Raw genomic sequence first — 26501 nt, 5'->3', positions numbered from 1 at the left:
GGCAACAGAGAATAGCACTCACAATAATGGGTTTAAGTTAAGGGCAGGAACGTACTGTCTGGATATTAGGAAAACGTTTTTAATAGTAAGAGTTATTCAACAGTGGAATCAGCCTACCTAGGGAGGTGGTGAGCTCCCCCTCACCGGCAGTCTTTAAGAACCAGCTGGACAAACACTTGTCAGGGATGCTCTAGGCCAGGGATGGGGAATCTTTTTTCTGCAAAGGGCCATATGGACATTTATAACATCATTTGCGAGCCATAAAAAATTATCAACTTAAAAAACAGTGCTCCGCCGAGGGAGAATGATTCAGGCCAGCAAAATTAACGCAAATAATTGTTTTTCTATTTGATGTCATGTGGGGAGAGCCTAATCTGGCACACACACACACACGGCCTGCCACCCTAGGCAAATGCATAGGTCCAGGGCTTTTTTGTAGGAACAGTCCAGCAGGAACTCACTAGCATATTAGACCACATCCCCTAATATTAGCATATTAGGTCACACCATCTGGGATAATCATGTGCAAATTGAACTGTGACAGTAACTTTTCCAGGCCCTGCAGCAATTCTGGCTGGCCAGCCAGGCCCCAGGGAGGCTGCTGCACAGCACAGCTGGGCCCCACGATCCTCGCTGACCAGCCAGGCCCCAGGGAGACTGCCACATGGCTTGGTTCGGTCCAGCAATCCCCGAGGACCACACTGAGTGACCTTGAGGGCTGTATATGGCCCTTGGGATGGAGGTTCCCCACCCCTGCTCTAGGCTGTTCCTGCATTCAGACTAGATGGCCTGCATGGCTCCTTCCAACTCTGTGATTCTATTATTCTTCTCCAACTTCCAGAAATATTGTTTGGTTTTTTTATTCCCCCCTCCCACTAATACTGGTTGTTATCTACAATCCATTTGTTAGATACATATTCTTGATTTTATAATATTGTTGTGGGTTTTGTGTATGTTAAAAGCCATTGTGAACTTCCCCCTCCCCCCTGGAAAACGAGCATTTAAAATTTACAAAAAAGTGGCTTTGTGTCCATAATATTAAGAATGGAAAAAAACAGTGCAGACAGAATACTTTACCCATTCTCTGTCAATCATTTATTTGCTGCCTGTCCTCTCCACTTTTCTCCATACGGTGCCAAATGCATGTTCTCATGGGGAGGGGTAGACAAAGTGCATAAGTTGAGGAAACCAGCCTAATATGCAAATGAGTTCCATCTGGGCTTTTCATTTAACCCCTCCCCCTGCAATTATGCTGGGTAAACTCTTATTAAGTCCATATAGTCAAAGCGATGGTATTCCCAGTAGTAATGTATGACTGTGAGAGCTGGACCATAAGGAAGGCCGAGCACAGAAGAATAGATGCTTTTGAGCTGTGGTGCTGGAGAAGAATCTTGAGATTCCCTTGGACTGCAAGATCAAATCAGTCAGTCCTAAGGGAAATCAGCCCAGACTGTTCCCTGGAAGGTCAGATGCTTAAGATGAAGCTCAAATACTCTGGCCACCAAATGAGAAGGGAGCACTGAAGAAGATCATGATGCTGGGAAAGACAAAAGGCAAAAGAAGAAGGAGATGGGGAAAAGATGAGATGGCTGGACAGCGTTACTGATGTAGCAAACACGAATTTGAGCAGACTTTGGAGGATGGTGGAAGACAGGAGGGCCTGGCGTGACTTTGTCCATGGGGTCGCAAAGAGTCGGACTTGACTGTGCGACTGAACAACAAAGGGAATAGTAACAATGGAAACTTAATTTTATCTAAAATTAATCTTGCTTCAGTGGGGAGAGAAGAATACAAGTCTAAAATAAATAAATAAATAAAATTCTAATCAAATACCATGTGCTGGTCCATTTTCATTAGCCAGATTACAAATAAAACAGAACACTTGGGAATTATGAAGAAACAAAGTAAATAAAACCAAGGACTGATTTCAATGTTATGGCAAATGTGTGTCCCCAAACCGGCATTTTCTGATATAACTTAAATGGGGGAGGAGAAGTAGGGAAAAGTGAGGAGGAAATAGTGCTTATTTTTTTTATTAATTGATCTGATTTTTATCCCATCTCCCCCAAAAGCATTGCTCAGGATGAGTTACAACATATAGCAAGTTTAAAATTATTAAAACACAATAACATTCAATATAATTCCACTATATCATAAATTACAAGATGGATTCAGTGTGGTTAAAGTACTTTCAAGGAATTTCCATTGCATGTATACGCAGCTGTTTCAGATTCTAAGATGCAGTAAAACTCCCCATCAGTAGCAGCATAAAAGTAATATAGAAAGATAGTGCTAGCAGGTGGAACAGGTGGGTGGAGCAAGGGTTGATGGTATAAGTTGTTATATCCCACCTCAACCAAAGGCCTGGCAGAACAGCTTCATTTTACAGGCCCTGAAGAATTGTAAAGTTCTGCAGGGCCCTGGTTTCACTTGGAAGGCTGTTCCGCCAAGCTGGATCCAGAGCTGAAAAGGCTTAATCCTTCCCATGCCAACCCATTCTGTTCTGCAAGTGACCCTCCACAGTAAGGGTAACTTTGGGTAACTTTGTTTCCAAAAAGAGAGGAGGAAAACAGCTAATGGTTTGGGTGTTCCAGTGTTAGACTCACTCTGAGTTATTCCATGGTTTACAGAAAGATGTCCCATTCCCTATGATTTTCTTGCCCATCAAACTCCTTGCATTCATCTTTATGGATATTAAAACTGTATGGTCAGTTTTAAAACCACTGCTAGATTTTGAATCAACATCTGTATTGTATTGCTGATCTTTCCCAAAGGGCAAGAGTTATTTTCATTCAACAGTCTCATGACTCAGTTCCTCATTAAAGCTATATTTGGGTCACCATTAGTCACAAAGTTTCGCTCCCCTTTCTTAGCAGGAAGCTGTCTTTCTCCGTGTGTTCATTAATGAGTTAACTAATTATTGTACTACAGGTGTTATCTTTATAAACATTATCTATTAAGAGTTCAGACTCAGATTTATATGAGCAGACTTCAAAATATATAAACAGTGAGTTGTTACTGACTACAAACTCCAGTGAACTAAATTACTAACTCTTCTAAATATGGTTCGTAGCACAGTTTCTTCTGACAGTAGGGTTGCCAGGTCCAACTCAGGAAATACCTGGGGACTTTGGGGGTGGATGATAAATAAATACAGAAGTGCAGTTTCCCTGAATACAGTCTTCATTTCCTCATCCTCTTTCTCTCTTTTTGCCTTCAAAGGGTTCCCCAGCAGCTGTACTTCCACTAAATGAAAGTAAAATTTGTCATACCCCCACAGGTCCCTTGCCAGGCTTTGGAAGCATTTCCAAGCATGGCTTTATTAAGGGACACACACAAAGCAGCCAAAATAAATACAGTTTGCAAGCCCACACTTTTGTGATCTTTCTGGGAGCTGCTGAATGTAACAATCTGCTGTATTTCAACTAACGTCTTCAGACTAACACAGGAAAATGAAAGTAAGGAACAAAGCACTCTAGGGGGTGGAGTTTTCCTCCATCCCATAATCAGGTTCTAGTTAACTTTTTTACTATACAAATGGCTTCTGAAATGAATGCAAAACAAACAGAGGGACTCGCCTTCTTCCTTTCTCACATGCTTCACACACACACTATAAAGAGCCACATGGCTCAGCCTACTCTCCCCCACCCCGATTCAGCTTTCCTCCTGATAAAATTTAAAGGAACACATGCATTCCCAAACACAGGTTGCAAACTTCTAAACCTGCAGAGATTTAAAGGGACATCATGGCTGTTTGGGCAGGGCTTTTCCTGGTGGCCAGCTGGCTGGCAACAAGGAGGAGCCGTAAAAACTGGGGAAACCCCCGCCCAGACCTGGGGACCAACAAGCCTATCTGACAGGAATAGTCCAATAGTATGTCAGGATTTTCTTTGCATTTGATTCACCTCCCGAACTGTCTGATTATATATAATAAGATACAAATGTATTCTGCAGAATATGACAAGAGTTCTAACAACACATGTGGCTACCAAAGAAAATAGCAACTTTGTTTATTTTAATGTAAATGTGTTTCAAAAAATTCCACCTAGAGGATGAACTCATGAAAATGTAGGTTTGTAGTCCTTCAAAAGAAGTAAACTCTTAAAAACTAAGGCATCACCATATCTGCTTCCTGGTCTACTGCCTACTGATTCACAAAGACACTGAAACTTGTGCAATCAGCCAATCTGGCAAGGCAGAGATGCAATACTGTGGTTTGCAAATGGAAAGAAAACTTCAGGAATGTGCCCTACCTTTTGATAAGGTACCCACACAACTAACAAATCTCTCTCTCTCTTTCTCTCTGTGTATATATATATACACACACACACACACACACACACACATATACATACACACATTTATGTATACATATGCTACTTAATGAAAGAAAGCTCTGGTTTCATTTATGTGATATATCTGATATTTTAAAATTGTTCTGACATAAGAAAAAACTACTGAAGCAGATGATCTATATAATAACTTGTCACTGGTACTTGTACTCACCCTCCCTTGTCAACGAACTCAGCAGTAGCAGACAATTGCCATTTACCTTTTGTACATGCAAAATCAACCTTTTCAGGATGTTTTTATACTGCATATTCTGTCTAGTACTTCTGTTGGCAATTCTAAAACTATCCACAAGAATGATGGAGAATCATTTATCTATACCTCATTCTTCGCAACTTTTTGAAGATTAACAGTGCAATTTAGCCAGTCCACTGATTACCAGAGACATACAGCAATTGCCTGTGCGTACACAATTGAGTGCATCTCCTTTCAGTCATCAGGATGATATTATAGACAAGAAGAAAATAAACATATCAACCATTTTTCCTAGTACTTTAAATCTAGAAAAGATAGAAGAACCTCCCTTGGTACCATAGTGTTTCCAAAGTTTTGAGTGAAAAGGATCATAAGGTTTATTCTGTGGTAGGGGATGTTGTCCTGGCTATTTAACATCCCTCTTACCTGGAATATTACTGGTGTGGAATTATTGCAGCTGCATTTCTCAGCCTTTAAATCACACAACAATGACAACAAAAATGGCAGTTGCTATAGAAGTCATCTCTCAAAACAGCTGTAAAAGGACCCTCTATCTGTAAAAGTACCCTCTATTTGAGAAAAATGTGAGTAGTACTATAAAAATTACCTTTTCTAGCTATGAGAAAATGTGCTTTAAGAACTTTTGAACTCTTTTTATGCACATGACAACTGCTGGATGAAGAAAGTTTGGAACCAAGGCTACTAACACATGGGGATTTAGCCCTATATGGGCAGCATGAAGCCCCTGCTTTATTTGGGAGCATTCACATGACACTATACCCCATGATGTGTGTGACTCCTGCATTTTCATACAGAAGAAAATGGTACCACTGATCATCACTAGACTTATTTGTATTAAGGAAAAGGTAAAAATGAATACAAAGGATTTCTAGATTTATTTATTTTTTTACAGAACTGACTTACTAACTGCTTTTGGAATGCTATTAGCTCTACGCTTTGTAAATATTAACCTTTTTTACTCACTGGAATAATTTCATCTCAGATACCTACAAGAAAAAAATAACATGAAAGGCAGCATACATCTAATAAGTCTATTTTACACTGTATGTCAAAATTAGAATGTTCCTCAGGATGTAGCCCAATGATATTTCAGAACATATTGCTGATAACAGACTCTAACATTCAATTTGTACTGGTATTTTTGATTCAATGAACTAACAACCAAGAATTTGTAACAGGAAATGAGCAACACCCCCCCCCCCGCCTTGGACTTAAAATTGCACTTTTAAATTGATTAGTGCCATGCATCAAAATGCGGAAGTGCATACGCGAAATCATTTCTGAGTTCACTACCACCACTCTTCCTTAGCAACCTCTAAACAAACAAAATTATCTGGCTTCCTTTCCTTCCATTTTTTTCTTCACCCATACAACAATTACCCTTCACTTCAGCATCAGGAAGTCCTATGTTTCACTGCCATATACACATACTGAGCTTTTTAAAAGACCTATGTTTGTAAACAGAGGCTATCCATCTGCAAACACCATGTAAATTTCAGGCTCTTTTGCATTTAGTGAATTTTGTGGAAATGGTGCTAGAATTAGAGCAACAGTGAAACCTTTGGAAACTTTTCAGGACATTCAGTTGCTGACCTGAGAGTAGCAGCTCTCTTAACAATGGAATTTCAAATGGAGATTAGAAAGTGACACTGCTAAATTGCAACTGATAATGAAGTTCAATACAATGCGCCCTCCTGGGTTGAATCAAGACCTAGGTTTCCTGCTGATTTCTCCATTTCTACTCCCCAATAACATATCACATATAATCCAATCATGCCTGCTATTGTCATTCACCTGCTATTGTCATTTGACATCTGAAATCACTCCACTCTTTAACATACAAGAACATATAAGGACAGATGGACCCCAGAGTTTTCCACGTCCTGTTTACATTATGAGCAAGTGATATATACTGGCTGTAGTACTGCTGCTGCTGCTGTGTCCATCACATTATTTTACATATCTGAAAGGCCAGAAGCTTAACCTAAATGGCATTAACTTCAAAAGAAACAGGGACAAATTCCCAGATTAGAAAGATTTTGTTGGAAAATACTTTAATTTTTTTCTTGGGTGAGGGGTACTCTACAAGATTAAATTCTATAAAATATGGAAATTGCATACTACTGATCATCTATTAACATCTATTATGTTATGACAAATATAAATATATGCCATTTCTTTGGCACAGCCTCTGTACAGTTACACATCTAACAATGTTTTATGTTGGTGCTAAAGCTGCTCTGATTAAAGATCATTATTTTTCTTTTTCAGTAATTTCGTGCCAGACATGAGTGTGGTATAGACAAACAGAATAACCTTTTCGGAAATCTGTATATAAAATCATCATTATTTTTGTCTTCAAGTCCTTAACCATGCAGTCCTAAATAGATTTAGCCTGATCTCATCAGAACTTGGAAGCTAAGCTGGCTTGGCCCTGGTCTACTGATTCAAGACCATCAAGAAATATCAGAGTACTACACGTAGGTAAGCAATGGCAACTCACACCTCTGAATATCTCTTGCCTTGAAACCCCCATGGGGTCACCACAGTCAGCTATGACTTGCCGGCAAAAAAAAAGTCCACTATGGGCATAGAGGCCAGTGACTGTTTAGGATTGTTCTGTAAATTGGTTTCTGCAAATCATGAGACTCGATCATTCTCACAGTGGTTATCACAACAGTGGTAAAAGAGAGCTGGTCACACCACTTAATCAGTCTCACTAACACAGACTTCCAAAGGCAACTGATTGAGTAGGTGGTCAGTATATCTATAACAAGCTGCTGAAAGATGTCCCCAGAATATTTATTAATAGTACACTTTGCTCCCCATTTGAGACCCAAAATAGTTTATAATGTCATGCTCTACTTCATTTTATCCTCATGACAATAACTCTCTGATGCACAGGCTCAGAGAGAATGACTGGCCCAGGGTCACCCAGCAAACTTCTACAATAGCAGATTCAAGCCTGAGTCTCATTTTCTGTTTATTATTTAAAACACGAATTCACCATCTTTCTACTTAATATTATTATTAGTTTATTTATATTCTGCCCATTCCCCCATGGAGGCTCAGGGCGGAGTACATCAATATAGGTAATAATAAAATCACAATAAATTACAATAAAATTAATTACAATAACTAGTTAGTAGTACAGGATGGTACAGTAGTGTGGTACCACAGTGTGGTATTGCAGGGTGGTACCGCAGGGAGGCCAACCGATTTAACAAGAAGATGCCCACCACCTCATTCAAAAGCCTGGTGGAACAGCTCTGTTTTACAGGCCTTACAAAAGGCTAACAAGCCAGGTAGGCCCCAATCTCCATAGGGAGCTGATTCCACCAGATTGGGGCCAGGACCCAAAAAGTCCTGGTTCTGGTAGAGGCAAGACGGGCATCTCTTGGGCCGAAGATGGTCAGAAGATCTTGGGAGGCCAAATGAAGTGACCTTTGGGGCACATATGGGGAGAGATGGTCCTGCAGGTATGCTGATCCCAGGCCACACAAGGCTTTAAAAGTAAAAACTAACACCTTGAAATGAACCCAGTATTCTATGGGCAGTCAGTGCAGGCTGTGGAGTGCTGGCCATATGCTCACCTATACAGATAATGCAATCAGCAGGCGAGCTGCCGCATTCTGCATCTGAGGCAATTTCCGGATCAGCTTCAAGGGCAAGCCAGCATAGAGCGAGTTACAGCAGTCTAACCTGACTGTAGTTCCTTTATGGAACTCAAGGAGGCTTACAATCTAAATAAAATAACAACATTAAAAACTTTAATTTAATGCAATTCTAAAAACTGTATTCAATTGAATGTGAGGGATCAAGGCACATCATCTTCCTTGGGAGCTTGTTCCATAATCATGTGGCTGCCACTGAAAAGGCCCTCTTTCATGCCCACATGCCCACCAAACAAATGTTTTGGGTTGATAACACAGTTATCCCTTGAATTTAAATTCCTGAGCAGAAATATATGGGAAAGGACAGTCTTTCAAATACCCTGGTCCCATCCCTCTTAGGGCTTTAAAGGGCAAAACCAAGTAAGGGTGTGCAAAAAAAAAAGTTCAGGTTATTTTTTTTCTTATTTGGGTCTACTGGACCCAAAAAATATCAGTATTCCTGAATATTTATGAATACCACTATCAATATTGTACTGGAATTTGGGTAAATATTCAAGAAAGGTGAATTTATTCAGCTCCATTAACTTCCTTGGGAAGACTGTTCCATAATCAAGCCACCCTGAGCCTGCTTCAGTGGGGAGGGCAGGATACAAAATAAATAAATAAACCATGGGGTTGATCTTGTCTATGTGAACTGTACGGACATGTCATGGTTGTAACGGTAAGCATTAAATAAAGTTTGTTTTTAAATTGTTAAAAAAAGTTGTGAGTGAACAATCCTGTTTCTGCATAAATTAGTTTGCTCTGGGGCCATCCTTCTTGAGCTGAGACACAAATGTGTCAGCTGAAGGCTAAAAAAACTGTGAACTAACTCATGCTAACTCAGCTTAAAGGGAACACTGGTCATCATTAAGGACATTAGGAGGAATGCCATCTACTAAACATAAACTTATATTTGACACAATATACTTGATACATTATATCAATCTATTTGATAAAACATACTAGCAACAAAGAAACTTCCACGCATATGTGTGTGCGTGCGAGTGCATGCTACTGCTTAGGGATTATAACCTCTGCCACTTGTCCAGCCAAGGCCTATTCAGCTAATTTGAAGCCAGCTGAATTGCTCTGTCAAGAACATCCAGCAACAGGATCTTTACCGTCTCCTTGCTTCACTGTGGGAAGGATGCCACCACTGGGCTGGGAACATCTTCACAAGGCAATGTGCCATAATTGGTTCTGAGTCAGCTAGGAAAGGCCCCATCCAGGAAGATAACTCACTGCTGTCACCTCAGCAGCATATGTATATTGTACATTTTTATTATAAAGGTGTTTAATAAGATGTTTAATCTGATCTGTTTTTATTGTGATAAATGGTGTGTTTATTAATTGTGAATTAGCTGTGTTTTATGAGCATGTGTTTTATTTTTTTCCTGGAATCCAGATTTCTCACTTTGTGTTTGGAGAACATTTCTAAGATTCTGGAGAAAGCTGCCAAACAATGTAGAGAATTCTTGGCTTGACAGAGAAAATTATTCCAACCTGATATAAGACAGTAGTTAATTTCTAAAATTAAAGGTGCTAGGGCTGATGATGTCCCAGAAGTTATTGTTTGAAAAGACTCATTCTGATTCCTTCATATGTAGTGGCACTGCCCACATGCCATGAATTACCGGAATAGCATATGTGAAAAACTGAGTAGAGGATTAAGGATTAATGTACCTTTCAATCCAGAGACGTTTTTTTTAAAAAAATGAACTATGTATCTGTGATATAATAGGTTATTCTCCTGAATCTTGTTACCACTGTGAGACTTGGTTTTGCTTGATATTGGAAACAACGTATGGCACTGGGTATGCAGGAGTGGGTGGAGAAAGTTAAAGACGTGTATATAATTATGAAGCTCACCATTTTACACAAATGGAATTATTCTTTGTCTTTTCATCATTTATGGACGTCAGTCATTAATCAAACTGAATTAAGTTTGCAATGTGCTGGTTAATTCTGTAAGATGACATTTTCTTTCTAAACAATTACTAAAAATGAAAAAAAAAATAATTCTAGATGTATGAGGTTGGTTATAATTACCCGCTGGTAAGAGAAAACCATTCAGCACATTCTCAATTATTGTTTTCCTTGATATAGTGCCCAGATCTGGCATTTGGAAGAGCACTGGTTTGAAATTTTGACTAAAATAAATTTCAGAGCATCAGCTTTGTATCTCAGTCTTCAAAGCATGAATTCTGGGCATGTCTGGGTGGAATCTACTTTTACTTCCTCTTTTAGGAACAGATACCCTACTAGTATTTTGACAACACTGAAGTGCTCTGTCATGCCCATACAGGATTCCTCTGAGGGCCAATTTCACAGTACAACTTTTCTAGATGGACGACACTTTCATTTAGGAATGAACATGTGTGTAGACTAACGTGAGCCGCCTACACACGTGCAAGTGCTTCCGTTATGATCTCTGTACACGCATGCTGATCAGGACAGTCTTCCAGGCAGAAATCTGATCACGCGTGCAGGGGCCTTTCCAGAGGGAGAGGGAGCCACCCTCATTCCTGGCCGGAGAGAATTCCCTGGCCCTGCCTCTAGCCAAGGCGTGTCTCCCAGCCTGCCCTCCTGTAGGCGCCGCAGCCACCCGGGTGGAAAAAGTGACCCTCCAGCGTTTTCTCCGCCCAACACCGGGCAGCGAAATTCCTGGCCACCAAGTCAAAGAGGCCCAGCAGGCCGGGCTGCGCCACCTTCCCGCCGCACCCTGCTCGGGCCGGCGACACCGTTATGTTATTCGCGGGCCTGCCGTCTGCCTTCAGCACCGGGACAGGGCGAGCGAAAGGAAGTACCGGGCCAGGCTGAAGGGGAAGCCCGGGATTCCCAGGCGTTGCACAACAGCGGCAGCCCGAAACGCTAACTCCTCCCAAGCGAGCTCCCTCTCCCCTGGCGGGAAAGACAGCCCCTCCCCCGCCCTACTCACCATCGGTAGCCTGAGCCATCTCGATGAGAGTCTCGTCGTCTTTTCTCCCCAGGCGGTTCATGGCAGCCGCAACAAAGGGCTGCCTGGCAGCCTTAGCAAAGAAAGCCCTGAGTGACAGGGGAGAGCCAAGCTCAAGAGAGGCCGGACGAAGGAGAGAGGCAGAGCAGGAGCGCACGCCCCCACTCTTCTCTCCGGCTGGCTTGCTCCTCCCTTAGCGATCCTTTCCCCTTTGGTCCCTGGGAATGTTGCTCGGAGGCGTCGCCGTGTTTAGTCCCGGGCACCAGAACGAAACAATAAAAAGTACTTCGGGGTCCTCCTTCTTTCATTCGGTCCCTGGAATCCTAAGGGAAAGGACATGATGAGTTTCTGTCCAACAGAAGAGAGCGGGGGAAGGGAGCGTTTGTTGGGAATGGGGGAAGAACGGCGATTCCTTAAAAGGAAGGTGTCTCACTCGGGCCCTGAAGGAGGGAGAGAAAATTGGTGAGTCAGGGTCTGGGCATGCTGACACACTTTGAGATCAGATGACTCGCGTGGATTACGTCACGAAGCAAAGGGGGGGACGAGGGAAGAGAGAGAGAGAGGCTGCTGTGGCGGGCACGCTTTCCCTTAGTGTGCTCCCCGCCCTTTTCCTGTTGAAACTTTCGGGGCAAGAAGAAGTGGTGCTCACGCCCAAATTCTGCAGCAGCAGAGCAGCAACCGAGCTGATAAACACCCAGTTTCTCGCCTTTGGAAAGCAAAACATTTTCTGGTTTTAAAAGTGTGGTGGTGGTTAGATGTGTGTTTTAGCGTGCATCCTTGGTCCAACTTAAAAAAAAAACCCTGCCTATATGGAGTTTAAGGGGATAAACTACCAGGTGGAAGGAGAAAATGAAGGAGGTCCATAACACTTTCTCTTACCTTGTGAGGGGGGGGGGGATGTATCAAAATTTATCTCCCACTCTCTCACCACAGGTTTCTTCCCCACCTTCAAGACAAAGACTGGAATCCATGTACAAGTTTTGAAGATGCCTATTTTGCGGAGAAAGTTGCAAGAAAGACAATAACAGATCCCCAAGACCAACAAAGCTCAATTCTGGGTATAAGTGAAAACTGAGACACTTAGCATGTGTAGATGCACACTTCCTCAGATACTATGAAAAAGATTTCCTCAAGCATTATATATAGGTTACATATAAGACACACAATAAAGAAGCCCTGGACATATTCCACCAAGCATCTGACAATTTTCACCCCATATCAACCTAACAACCCATCTATACAAGAGAGATATTTTCTGGATACTGCTGTAAAAAATACACAATTGCCATTGTACCAGAAACCTACTGACTAACATATCTACATCCTCCAGTTACCATTCTAAACATACCAAACAATCTACAACTAGGCTGTACATTACAGCTGCATCTGCTGCTGTCCTACAGACAGAGATTCTCACCTGAGGGATCTACAACAAACCTTTTTAGAACTAAAGTATCCAGCTGATGAAATGGAGAAACACCAACAAAGCCAGAATGATACCCAGAGAAAATCTGTTGAACGGAAAAGACAATAACGGAACACTACTAGTAGTCATATACCGGTCTTAACTCACAACAGTTCAATGCATCATCAACAACTTACAACCTCTACTGGAAAATGGCATCTCTTTTGCAAATACTGGGGGGCAAACCTTTTGTGGCACACAGCCAGCCCCCAAATCTCGAACAACTCCTCACCCACAGTAATACAACATCTAATTTGAACGTGGACAGAGCATGCAATAAACCAGATGCTATCTTTGCTGCCACAAGCACCTAGACAACACAATAACTGAATCAACAATATCAACTGCACCAGCTCAGGCTCAATAACTTGCTCATCTTTTAATTGGCTTATTCACTTACTAACATTGTATATGCCATTAAATGCCAACAATGCCCTTCAGTTCCTTATATAGGGCAAACAGGTCAAACCAAAGAATAAATGAACACAAATCTGGCATCAAGAATCACAAAACTAAGAAGCCTGTAGAAGAACATTTCAGGCATTCAATGGGGGATATCAAAGTAGCTGCTTTATTGCAAAGGAATTTCAGAAACAGACCGAAATGGAAGATTGGTGAATTACAACACTCAGGACAACGGAATCCTGAAGGACTTAACAAAGATATTGGGTTCTTATCTCTGTATGCATGCTAAGTAACTCAGTTCTCACATTTGCAGATTTAAACTTGGTTGGTCTCAAAGGTGCCACTAGACTCAGACTTAGGTCTCACATCTGTTGTTAACTTTTTATTATCTGTATGCTAGTTGTTGCTATTCACAGACCTTACCAACAACATTATTCCAATCTTCCAAGGAGAGGTGGGAGGATTGCTGAAGACCCCATTTGGGCCAAAAGAGAGACATAGTGTGAAGTGATCCCTGGTTTGTTTAGAGAAAGATTTTGGGTGTATTTCTGCCTTCTGAAACTTTAAGAGAGACCAATTTCACACTAAACCTTTAATCCTGGTTTAATTCTGTTCCCAAACTGACATTCTACACTAAAATCATAGAATCAGAGAAACCAACTCTATGATTCTATGGTTTTAGTGTAGAATGTCAGCTCGGGGACAGCGCTAAACCAGGATTAAAAGTCTGGTGTGAAATCCCATTAAACTAAAAAACTTATACTGGAGAGTTTAGCAGACACTGAAGCCAAAGCCTCTCATCTCAGAAATTCTAAGACTTTGTGAAAAGCTCAGTACTCTCACATAGTAACTGGAGTTTTGAATTTACTAAGTCACCTCAGAGTCATTATTGATTCATCTTAGACATTTTACCTCAGACTCCAACTGACCTTTCTCCCTCTACGTTAAATAAAATATTTAGTTTATTTTTGAACTTTCAAAAGCCTCTCAAGTGCCATTTTCAGGAGTATAAGGAGGGGATCTTGTCTCAAGTTCCTGGGCTGAGCCAGCATAAAAATTTAATAATGTGACATAGTAGGACAGCCATAAACCTTCAAACAAGAAAAAAACTGAGAAAAGGGGCAGCTCAGTCCGAAAGGAAGGATAAGAACCAAAATAGAAAAAAATTCACTCTTGCTAGACAGGTTTTGTTCCTGTATATAGATTTTTATTTACTTCATTTAAAGTCTGCCTTTCTCCCCAATGGGGACCCAAAACATCTTACATTGTTTTCCTCTCCTGCATAATAACCCTGAGGTAGGTTAGGCTGAAAGTATGTGAAAGCCCCAAGGTCACACAGCAAGCTTCCATGGCAGAATGGGGAAAGAGAGAATCAACTTGGAAAAATTTTTCAAAAAATCCCAGCCATTGAGATAAAAAGTAAAGGTAGTCCCCTGTGCAAGCACCTGCCATTTTCAACTCTGGGGTGACGTTGCTTTCACAACATTTTCACGGCAGATTTTTTACAGGGTGGTTTGCCATTTCCTTCCCCAGTCATCTACACTTTCCCTCCAGCAAGCTGAGTACTCATTTTACTGACCTCAGAAGGATGGAAGGCTGAGTCAACCTGGAGCCAACTACCTGAACCAGCTTCCGCTGGGATTGAACTCAGGTCGCGAGCACAGGGCTCCGACTGCGGTACTGCAGCTTTACCACTCTGCGTCATGAGTTAGCTTAGTCCAATTAATCTTTCCTGTATCAATATCCAACAAAACTACGTACTTGGAACAATTGTAAAAAGAGGGGGGAAAGTGAATAAAACTTCAGAAGAGGATCCCACAAAATGTTAGTTACAGGCAGAGCAATCCTCTGATGCACCTGCACTGCAGTGGCCAGCCATGGTGTAACTATGGTGTCACCAGTCCTTTCCCATGGGGATGCTGCATGGCAGCTAGCAGACAAAATTGGTCACTTTGCATTGTTTTCTGAGCATGACTGGGGTAATGTCCATAGCAATCATGCTGCTGTGGTCACAGGAGGCATTTCCTTGAGGTAGTGGTACTGTGCTGGACAGGGCAGGTGGGACCAATCCAGTGCTCAACACAGGCAGGAGCAGAGACAAGAGTTTTGGTAATTGTCAGTAGCACACACCCCACCCCCTTAAAAGGACAAATTTCCATCAGCAGTCCCAGGCACCTGACAATGGGGAGGGAAGTCAAGCTGTCCACCTCATGGACATCCACGGCTGCCTCTATGTCCACACAAAGCACAGCATCCATGAAGGGTAGAAAGGAAGGGGGTTTTCATTGCTACCCTATGTTTTTGCAGGTGTCCTCCACTCACCAGAGGGCATGCCAAGAGCACACCTGGACCACCCCCCTGGCCACTCCTGCCAGTGATGGAGCAGGGGAGGGGGATGAGGTAAGCTCAGATATGGGGGCATCTGGCCCTCAGATTGCCCCCTCAATGGAGCAGAAGTTGTCTGCGACTGGAATCACCTTTCTTCTCCCAGAACAATCTGTGACAGAGATTGTCATTCAAAATCCAGTGCTCTTCCCATTCCTCTTCAAAGACATCATGTCTGCCTGATGCATAGGCTCCCCGCTGCCAACCACTGACTCTGGGGAACCCTGTGACCAGAACCCAGCTGGAACTCATTTGCATATTAGGTTACAGCCCCTGACACCGAGCCAGCCAGAACTGCATTCGTGTGCGTTCCTGCTTTTTTTTTTTTTAAGCCCTGATCTAAACCAAACAGAGACACAGTTGTGTCACAGTACAACATAGACTTGTTTGAACTCCAGATCATGCAAGGCCTGAAGAGTCCATTTGCTACCTCCATTGGGGACATGGGGAGGAGCACTGAGGATCCACTGGCATGGATACATCTCAGTCGGGTGGAGTTGCAGGTGGAATGTGGAAGAGCTGACTAGGTACAATTTTCCACTCCAAGAGGAGGGCTGGCACAGCAAACTGAGCAGAGTGTTTGTGGAGGGGAAGGAGGGACTAGCCACACCCAGAGGTCTTCCTGTTGAATCTGCACCTGTAGGAAAGCAAAACAGAGATATGTGCATCCATAGCAACAGAATATGGGTGCCATGCCACACTCAGCCATGGATGTGTCACCCTGACAGGCTTCACAAATGCAGCCCCCTGGGGGGAGGCTTTGCCATGAACCCCTCTTTGAGGTTATCTGATTTACACACACTTGTCCTGTGTTGAAGTGCTCAGGAATTGATAGTGATCCATCCACAGCAGCACCTGAAGCTGCTGCTCAAGGCTCTGATCCTGCACATAAATGAGTCAAAGGGTCTCCTGGCAAGCTGGTCCACTGCACAGAGTGGAGCAGCTGCCAGAACCCCCCCCCCCAAATGATCAAATTAATGATTAAATTTAAGAATACACATATTCTTAAATACACATAGAGGTTCCAGGAAAAAATAAAAGTAATGTATACTTACTTTCTACACACTTTCACTGTGTAGTTTGCAGCAGAAACATAAAATAAAAATATAATGTATAAAAGGTCAGGAGTTTTTCCATGAATCATCCCAGTCTAGTGAGTATCTGGATAATGAGAAGCTGTGTTGAGCGAAAAACCAGCAAAATCATGGTCTGCAAAATAAGTAACAAGCAGAACCATATGGCATGCTGTATTTTCTTCATGGTTGCAGCAAGTAAGTATAATATATCCATATAACTAATAGGCAAAGACCATGAAGACAAGAAACATTTGAAAAATTGGTCCAGCTACAGTGTAAGATTTTCAAATCTGTCAAGTCCTCCAGGTTTACAGAAAAATCTGCCTTGTTTATGTTTTAATGCTGTTTATTCCCTGCCTTTTTCTCCAATAGGGACCCAAAATGGTTTATATTTTTTTTCTCCTCTTGTATCAGTATTGTCTGATACTGCTCCAATCTGGACCCTGGCAGCATATAGCATCTGCCCAACAACTCTAGTGGTGAATACTTTTAACTGCTTCAGGAACATATTGACCCCTAGAGGAATAGTAGAATCTTGAGATGGCCTTGCTGGTATTCAAAGCAGCTCTCACACTTGAATTCAGGTGGAATTTCCAAGAAAGGTTTGCTTCAAAAGTAATTCCTAAATATTTGAAATGGTCTACCTGTTCCATAGGTTAATGGATGGAGGAGGTAGAGAGAGGTGGAAAGAAAGCAACTTTAATTTTAAATGAATTCTCCAAACTGCTGGCTGGCTTGGCTTCAAGAAGTGATTTAAAGAGAGAAATGCCTTCTTCAAGCCAGTCAATGGGGTGGTGGGGGCTTCAAGAGATACACAATATGTGTAAAAGAACCACACGTGGCTCCCAAGCTGCAGTTTGGCCACCGCTGGAACAGAAGGTCAAATTCTATGGACACCCAAAGAAGATGTCACCATCCTCCATTGTTTTTTGTGGGGAGGATAACAAGGCAGTACAAGCCCAGCAGAATGTCCCAGAGCATCTCTGTAGTAGAAAGTGAAGGGGGGCATTTTTGCAAGGTCAGCAGCAGAACCAGTGCAATGTGTCCAGCTGAACAGTGCCACTGTGGAAGTGCCAAAACCCCAATAGGACTAAGGTGAAATCTGAGGATCCTGAAGTACAAACTGAGGGGGACATTTCTGCAAAGACAATAGAACCAGTGCTGGGTACTATGCCAGCAGCAGAACCCAGTGCTATTGTGGCAAATGCCAGCTCTACAGAAATGAATCACAATCTGACTGAAGGAGTGGGAGGTTGCAAAGACAGCAGAATCAGTGCAATATTGCCCAGAAGCACAAACCAGTGCCAATATTGCAGCAGTGCAACTCAACAGAAGTAACCAATGTCATACCAGAGAATCCCAGTAGCGGTTAAAAAAAAAAAAAAACAGAAGCAAGGGCCATAGAAGCCCTGCAGAATACTCAAAGGTGCAGGGTGAGCAGGTACTTTGCTAGCCCACTTGAACCAAAGCCAGGCCAATGCACAGAAGCCTAGTAATAAACCCAGAAAAACCTTATACATCATTTCCCCAAGGAAGGCCTCAGAAAGTAAGAAGGAGGCAGTTGTGTGTCCACCCTGATCTTCCTCTCTTTGCAGCAGTACACACTAACTATCACTGCCTCAGTGGAGGAGCCTTAGTCTAAGTGCTACAGCTGCCCTTCCTCACACGCTCTTCCTTTCCCATCCCCCACTGCTGCAAAGACGAATGTTTAAATTAGCTTCAATATTTACAGTGCTCCTGTGGGATCTGCTGGTTTCTTTTAGGCACACAAATCTCAGTATTCTATTCAACCACTTTCATCTCCATCAAGATGAAGAACAGCTCTTGTGTTGCTGTTTAAATTTTAGCATGCAATTTTGGTTTGGGGTGGCTGGTGACTCTGTAAGTTGTGGCTTGTGAGCGCACCACCTTCAACATAGCTGTGCTGCACTGCTACCAGGGTTCCGTAGAGATATTTTGGTGCAGGTGGATTTAGAATGGCATTTCTGCTACTTCTCTCTAGTCTTGTTTTAATTTTCAGAAGACAGTTTTGCTCCAGCTTCCCAGCACAGTTTGAGAGAGGATGCAGGCACAAGTATGTGCTCACTTTAACCACCCTCAAAGTCCAAGGCTGGGTAGCCAAACACTGACAAGCTGACCTTCAGTTAGACCAGCTGCTGAACTGTCAAGGGGAGCAGGCATGGGCAATGTGGGCTGACAGTGCTCATTCTGCACACTCATTGGAGGGCATGAGAAGAGCCTCTGGATCACAGCAGAGAGGTCTGGCCAGACTGCCTCCTTGATGGCCCAGTAGCTCAGTGGACTTGGGGCCTGCAACTTGTAGGGCTCTGCAAGGTACTCCCTCACCCTCACAGCCACCATGTTTTGTCTCATGTGTCTACTGCTCCCAGAGGGGCTGAACATGTGTCCTGTCTCATAGGTCATCATGGCAGTAGCGAGAGAGGTGAGGAAGAACAGAGCTGCTTTTGCCCCATCTTCCACAGCTTGCACCAATGTGCCCCTCTTGGCACACATGTGTTCAACTTGCTGGGAGAGCTCATTTCTCCAGCCATTGAACTAATCAGCCTGCTCAGTGATCTTGTCCTTGATGTGTGTGTCATGCATGCTCATCAACATGTAGACTTCCTGCTGTGTGAGAGGCTGAAGGTGGTCCTTGAGTCCATCTTGCAGACTTTTCATCACTATGCACATTTGCATATTTTGCAGCTGGCTCCAGAAATGAGACCAAGTCTTCATGAGTTGTGTGTATCATGGGAACGGCCAGAGCCAGACTTGCCATGCTGGATGAGAGCATCTTTGTGCAGCCTCTGTTTAAAGACCTCCAAAGAAAGAGAGCCCACCACCTCTTGAGGAAGCCTGTTTCACTGAGGAACCACTCTAGCTGTCAGGAAGTTCTTCCTAATGTTTAACCAGAAATTGTTTTGGTTTAATTTCAACCCATTGGTTTGAAAGAGATCAGAAGATGCTTGATAAAATCCTCACTGGTTCAAATAATAGGATGATTAAAAGGACTTATGCCATCCTGCTGCAGCAAAAAATGCAAGATGAGATAGTAAAGGAGAGCATGGTGAGGTAGGCCCAGAACTTAGGTTACAGCTTGCAGTTAGAAAAATGGGAGCAAATGTGGTGAACAAATATTAAAATAACTAAATTGATCCCATTTAAAGAGAACTTCTATAGGGTGTTTTATAGGTGGTACATCACACCAGATAAGTTAGCTAAAATGCACCCAGGCTTACCAAATACCTGTTGTAAATGTAATAGCAGGAGAGGCTCTTTCTTTCATTTATGATGGTTATAAAGATATTGGGTTATGATTCATGACCCAAAAGATATTGGGTTATGATTCATGAAATCTTACAAAAGTATGTAATGTGATAATTCCGTTTAAGCCAGAAACCTTTTTGTTGAATGTTATGCCTGAAAATGTTAAAATGAGTGTTAAGCATATATGTAATCATATGATAACAGTGGCAAGAATCCAATTTGCAAACTATTGGAAGAAAGCAGAATTACCAACAAAATCAGAAGTAATGTCAAAAAATTTTGAAACAGCCAAAATAGACATCTTAACAGATCTTTTGAAAGAAGAAAGCAAATGCAACATGCATAAAACAAGGCAACCTTTTTGTTTATGGCTTGAAAACTGCAAGATAGTACATTAAACAAACAAGGTGGAGAAATTAATAGAGTCAATATGGTAGTACATTGGGGAGAATTGGGTTTATCAGATTGATTTGAAGAAAGTCTATACCAAACACTATGAGTTAATGTTAATCTGGATATTGTTTCTTTTCTTTCTTTCTTTTTAAGAACAACTCTGTTATTTTCTACCTCTACGCGCCCTCTACCTTCCTTACTTTTTCTAAGAAATCAATAAAAATATTTAAAATGGTAATGTCTTTAATTCCTTTCAGGTGTTTCATCATGCATCTTTTCCAAATATATTACATTTCCTTTCAATGTCAGCACAAACAGAAAACAAAATACAGTAAAATGAATCTGAGTCTGAAAAGCATTGATTTTAATTATTTCCAGTACTGTAAAGTCCATTTTTGTAAACTATAATTTGTTTTAAAATCTACTTACAGTTTTAAATACAGGAGCAACTTTTTGCAAGATTACAGACTCTAATTAGAATGCCTCCACAAGAACACAATTAAAAAATGCCAATAGCATATCTGAGGTGCTGGCCTCATAATTACATGGGGTCCACTCCTGGTTTCACTTCTACAGAAATACTTTATCTAGGGTTCCAAGAATGTTGGATATACTCTTTCAAGTGGACTTTTGGTAGTTTGTGCTTGGTAGCTATACATGACCTGATTGTGCTAATTGTACTGTGGCTTATAATGGAGCTCCCCCAAAAGAACTACCACCTAGAGGAAGCCACAAAATGTTCTTCTGGAGTCCTTCAGAATACCTCTGTGTGTGTGTGTGTGTCTTTGCTGAGCATAGTGCAACATATTTCAGAGTATCCCCTCTCCAGACTTTTTAGCCCCTGACTTTGGGCGTTTTCCCACAGAGCTTACCTTGGAGCAACATCCCTCTTCACCGCGCAGCGTCTGCGCAGATTTCCCACCAACTGCTCCGCATAACCAGGAAGTGCCGGACCTTTTGCATCGCAGATGTAAACCGCTAAAAACCAGTTTACGTTAGCGACGCAAAAGCGCGGCTCTTCCTGGTTATGCGGAGCAGTTGTTGGGAAATGCGCACATACGCTGCGCGATGAAGAGGGACGTCGCTCCGAGGTAAGCTCTGTGGGAAAGTGCCCAAAGTTCTTTCGTGTGGGGTAAGCCTTCCTAATGAGACATAAGAAGGGCACAAGGAACTTCTAAGTTACTGAGGAAAAATCTTACACAGGGCCTGGACACAGGAGGACCTGCAGGCTGTTGATATAAAGAATACAGAGTTTATTTGAATTAATCAGGCTGTGACTCTTACAAACCAACTAAATGTTCAGATAATAAAAAAAGGAAGAGCAGCACTTTGTTACTTTTAAAAATATGAGTTGTATCATACAGCTTGAGTGGTTTTTTTCGCAGATTAATGCCAATAAAAACTGAAGTAGTTTCATAGGAAAAAGAAATTTCCCCCTAACTTTAACTAAGTTGCCATTTTGCCAGAACTGTTTTCACGTGGATATTTTACTCTTTGCTTCCAGATCAGAGTTGTTTATTTGTTTGCATCCACATGTCTTTATTTACTTAGCTTCACCCCATCTTTCCCACAAGTTGGGGGGCCCAAAGTAGTTAACATCATTCTCCTCCCCTCCATTTTATCTTCACAATAACCCTGTGAGGCAGTTAAGCCTGAGTGTGAGTGGCTGGCCCAAGATCTCCCAGCAAACTTCTCAGGCAGTGTGGGAATCTGAACCTGGGCTACCCAGATTCTACTCCAACAATATAGCCACTACACTACACTGGCTCTCAGTGACATCACATGACATTATCCTCTAATAGTTCACTTTCCATGTTTTTCCCAGTTTAGCCCCAATATTTCCTAAACCTCCTCTGCTATGGAAAAAAATGCAGACAAACTGTATTTGCATTCTTTCTGGATGGGAAGGTGTGCATGTCAAAAGTTCCTCCAACAGTGGTGCCATTTTCTTTTTATTAGTCCCTTGTGACCACCATTTCCCACCACTGCAGTGCTGACTGGCTTTTTTTTAAAGGTAACTTTTATTGCCATATATTGCAGTTACTGCAATGATTTATTGTTGTGATTTACTAGTTCCTCTGAATCCCCAGATTAAAACAACAATAAACCATCTATAGCCCTTTCAATTGCAGAGAGAGAAAGGAAAACATGCAAGTAGCTATTGTTGCCACTGTAAGAAATGAATGGGAAGGAGAAGCTGCAAGGCATGTGGATTGGCATGAGAATTCAGTACTCAAGTGACTGTATGCAACTGTACATACTCTATTGCCACTGTGATGCCTCTGCATTCAAGTGGCCATGAACACAACACTGAGCATCTTCACTCTGTGAATACAACCCTACTGTTCTCTCCTGTATAAGAATTAATTAGGTGATTATATTAGAATATTGTGCAACTATGTTCCATATAGCAGCATAGTAAACAAGTTGTTGCTTGCAACTTGGAATCTTTTATACTTCTCACTATTATTTTCTGAGAACATCCTCTCATTTTTATTCATGTATCTCTAATGAGTCTAATTTAAGTAGATTATTTCTGAAAATGCATCTGAGAAAGGAAACTTTACCTCTTGAAAGCCCAGAGCTGGAAAAATCTTTTTGGATTCTAAGGTGCTACTGGACTCCAATCTAGTTCTGAAAATGCAGTTACATTAATTGCACTGTTTCCCACTAACCTTATAACTCATTCTGTTCCTGGCCTCTGGAGTGTACAGGGCCAGGTACAGACAATGGGCAATTTTCTACAAATCTAGAGGAAAAAACCCAAATATTAATTAACTGAAGACACATTGTCTATGCTTGTGCAGAAAGCATAAAGAAAAAAGAGATCTCCCAGTGCAGTGCTGCAATATCTTGAGTACTGGTTTGGGGACTGTGTAGCAATCTGGGTGGGTGGGGGTAAAGGCAGTTGCCAGCAGCAGTGGGGCGGGGGTGGAAAAGAAGCAGGTTACAAGCAGAGAAGAAGCTGGGCTAGCAACAGGGCAGTGGTGACTGAGAAGAGAAGGAGGAGGTTGTACCACCTTCTTCTTCTTTCAGTAGATACCACCCCCACCAAGGAGAGAAGTCTGGCACGTGGTGGTGGTTTCACTGAGCAGCATTAGCCTAGGATTGGTGGGTGAGGAGGGCACACCTGTGGACAGACCTTGTCTGCCTGCTGTTCTGTGAAGGGGTGAAAGAATGAAGGGAGGAGAAAGCAGAAACAGCACTGCCTCCTTCTCCCACTGGCCACCACCACTGCAATATTTATTGTGGTTGCTACACTGTCCCATAACTGGCATTCAAGATTTTGCAGAGTTACACTGAGAGATCTTTTTTTTCTTTATGCTGTTTGCACAGAAAAAGAAGATAACTGGATTTATACCCCACCCTCAACTCAGAGGATCAGAGTCTCAGAGCAGCTTACAATCTCCTTTACCTTCCTCCCCCACAACAGACACCCTGTGAGGTGGGTGGGGCTGAGAGCTCTTATAGAAGCTGCCCTTTCAAGGATTGCTCTATGGCTGACCCAAGCCTATTCCAGCAAATGCAAGTGGAGGAGTGGGGAATCAAACCTGGTTCTTCCACATAAGAGTCCAGGCACTTAACCACCACACCAAACAGGCGCAGACCATGCTTCTTCAGTTTGATTTTAAGAAATATTCTGGGCCCTACACATATAGCAGGACATACATTTGATTTGGTTTTCTCTGGGGACAAGGTATATGCTTTGGTAATAGGACGATTTTCCACTTGGCTCTTAACATGAGGTTTAAACCTTGTGAGGTTTAGACTTCCAGACACTCAGAACCTCTACAAGGGTGGGGGCTACTAGTTATAATGGTCAGCCAGAGAAGGCTGATGAAAGCCAGATGGTTTCCTGACATTTCTTAAGGATTTTCCTCTCAGCAGCATTGATGCTCCTCAATCCTAACTGATCTGTTGGTTGCAGGTGACCTGGGCAGATAGCACTATTTCTTCTGAGGCTCCTCTTCCCTCCTGTGAATTAATGTCCCATAAAAATCTTTGTCTGACATTCTCTTCACATGCTAGTTATTCTACCAACCCATCCACCCCTTCAGTGCATACTAAAAAAATCAGTTTATTTTATTTGTTAAAAGCCATATTATGGCGGCTGTGCTGTGATGGCAGGATTATGAGTCAATGGAGATAGACTGCATTCTGTTTCAGCCACTTTGCAATTAGGATCTAAAGAAACTCTTGTGTAGGCTTTAAATTGACATGGGCAAAGATTACCATTTTCTCTTACTCTTAAGTTTTTGATTGGAACTTGTAGATGGGGGGGATAATATATGTTTTTTCATAACGCACAAAAGTTTCTAGTGCTGTACTCAGAGCACAGTAAAGGTGACTCACCATGGTACAGTTTTGATTGAAATCCATTTAGATACTATTAGCGATTTTTTGTCTTCCTGCTTCATATCCTTCCTTTCCCTCTTCTTCTTGATAATTTATTTCAAATTGTAAGCTTATAGTATCTGAATGTGGCACAAACTCCTGAATCAAGCCATACCTGTGGATTTTAGCAAGTACTGGGGTTTGGATTATGAAGTGACCGAGTTCTCATTATAACAGAAATCTGTGTCATAGTAACTGGGAAAATGTACATGGGACTGAATGAAACCAAGATCCAGTTACTAAGGACAATTTGTTTAAATTCTTTCTGTGAAACTTTATTTTTACATTATAATTACCATAGTGGATATTATTGTTAGTGCTGGAGAAATTTTCCAGGTACTGCCCAGACAAATGTTTGTTTAACTCTCAGCACACATGTCAGAAGTCCAAGTCTTACCCTTTAATTATTTAAAAGCATGTTGGACTCTTTCCATAATTTTCTTAAGAGTTTTCAGGATGGTTTTATGGTGCTTAGTGCCCTCTGCTGGCCAAAATGCAAACTTCTTTAGCATTCACTTTATGTTTCACATTGGTATTCTGTGATGTAGATTTACACAATACAAGGATATACAGAAAAATTGATGGCTGAGTGAAGTTTTCCTGATCCCTGGATGCTCAGACTGATATGCACACTTCCCTGAGAGTTAAGTGAGCCCCATTGAACACAGTAGGACTGCATTCCTTCTTCATTTTCACACCAGACTGGATCACTAATTAATTTTCAGATGAAGAATTGAAGCTGAGTAGCAATTTATTCAAGACAAAGACTATAGTGAGCCTACAGCTAAGCTGGGATCTGAATGTAGGCTTTCCACGTCTATGCCCATCAGTTTTCATCCAAAGTACACCTAGTTCTGAAGATGAAAGACTAGTGACTCTTGACTATGTTCATATGACGCACAATTTAAAACTGACCAGGTGCAATTTCTGTATTTAAGAGAGGTGTAAAGGGGGACAATGGAGATTTGTGCCCTCATAGGCCTCAAAATGAAGTCAGGCCACTGTTGTGAATATGAGCATGTTTCCCTTATGCTGGAAAAAAATGACAAATGAATTCCATCACACATGTTTAATGTGTGCTCAAGGACTGAATTTAGTGCATGGCTTTTGTTGAAGGCCTTGTGGCAACTCAGTCCTTTGCCAACTCAGCACTTTAGGCCTTGATGGAAGGAAATGGGCAGGGAAATGGAAGAAACGTGTTAGTGTGGTGTTATGTCATGGATGTTCTAGAATTTATTTTTAAAAAGACATAGAGTTCTGGTTTTACCATAGAGTTCTGGTAAGTTCTACTTATAGTATTTGTCAGACATGACAGCATGCCAGCATACCAGGTCATTCCTCCAGTTCTTCCTAGGGGTTACTGTCTGAAGTATGACAGCTATAAGTCAATCCCCACTGTCAGGAGAAACAGACAAAAGAATGGGAAGACTTGAGGAATTTGGATATGTCTTGGACTAGTGCAGGGGTTCCCAGCATAGTGCTTGTGGGTGGCATGGTGGCTGCCAGTACCTTTCCTGGCACATACCAACTGTTTTTAGAAAGTGGGCAGGGCCAGGTGGAGCTTTTGCTCAGCAAGGCTTCTGATTGGCCATTGGAGAATAGCTATGTAGATTTAAAAAAAAAATTGTAACAACTGCTACCATGACACATGGTCCTCCACTGAGTGACTAAAAGTAAGCTGTGGTAGCCACTTTGTGGCTCTACACACCACACTGTGTCAGAATTCTAGTGTGCCCACAGATTCAAAAGGGTTGAGGATCCCTGGACTTGAGGACTGGATTTTGTTTCTATTTATTTATTTTCTCCACTTATATAGTGCCTTTCTCCTCAAAGGGAACCCATACATCTTGCAGCATTCTCCCTGTCTCCATTTTATTCTCTCAACCCTGTAAGGTAGGTTAGGCAGGGAGTGTGTGCCTCTGATCCTAGTTGGGCAC

General features: G+C 42.0%; 1 protein-coding gene across 6 annotated transcripts in view; it reads right to left on the bottom strand.

The window, feature by feature from the left end:
- ANO5 (anoctamin 5) overlaps positions 1-11351 on the bottom strand; it is a 95506-nt gene extending 84155 nt beyond the window's left edge. For 4 of the 6 annotated variants that reach the window (XM_060261477.1, XM_060261478.1, XM_060261480.1 and 1 more), the window contains exon 1: positions 11161-11267. In XM_060261477.1, coding sequence (XP_060117460.1) covers positions 11161-11221 — 61 coding nt within the window. In that variant the 5' untranslated portion in view covers positions 11222-11267. Of the gene's footprint in view, positions 1-11160 lie in introns of all 6 variants that reach the window. The other 2 variants (XM_060261479.1, XM_060261481.1) reach the window with 2 other exon arrangements.
- Between the last annotated feature and the right edge of the window lie 15150 nt (positions 11352-26501).

This window comes from Heteronotia binoei, chromosome 21 (assembly GCF_032191835.1).
Source record: "Heteronotia binoei isolate CCM8104 ecotype False Entrance Well chromosome 21, APGP_CSIRO_Hbin_v1, whole genome shotgun sequence".
NCBI classification, from domain to species: domain Eukaryota; kingdom Metazoa; phylum Chordata; class Lepidosauria; order Squamata; family Gekkonidae; genus Heteronotia; species Heteronotia binoei.
This window is presented reverse-complemented; position numbering and strand designations above follow the sequence as displayed.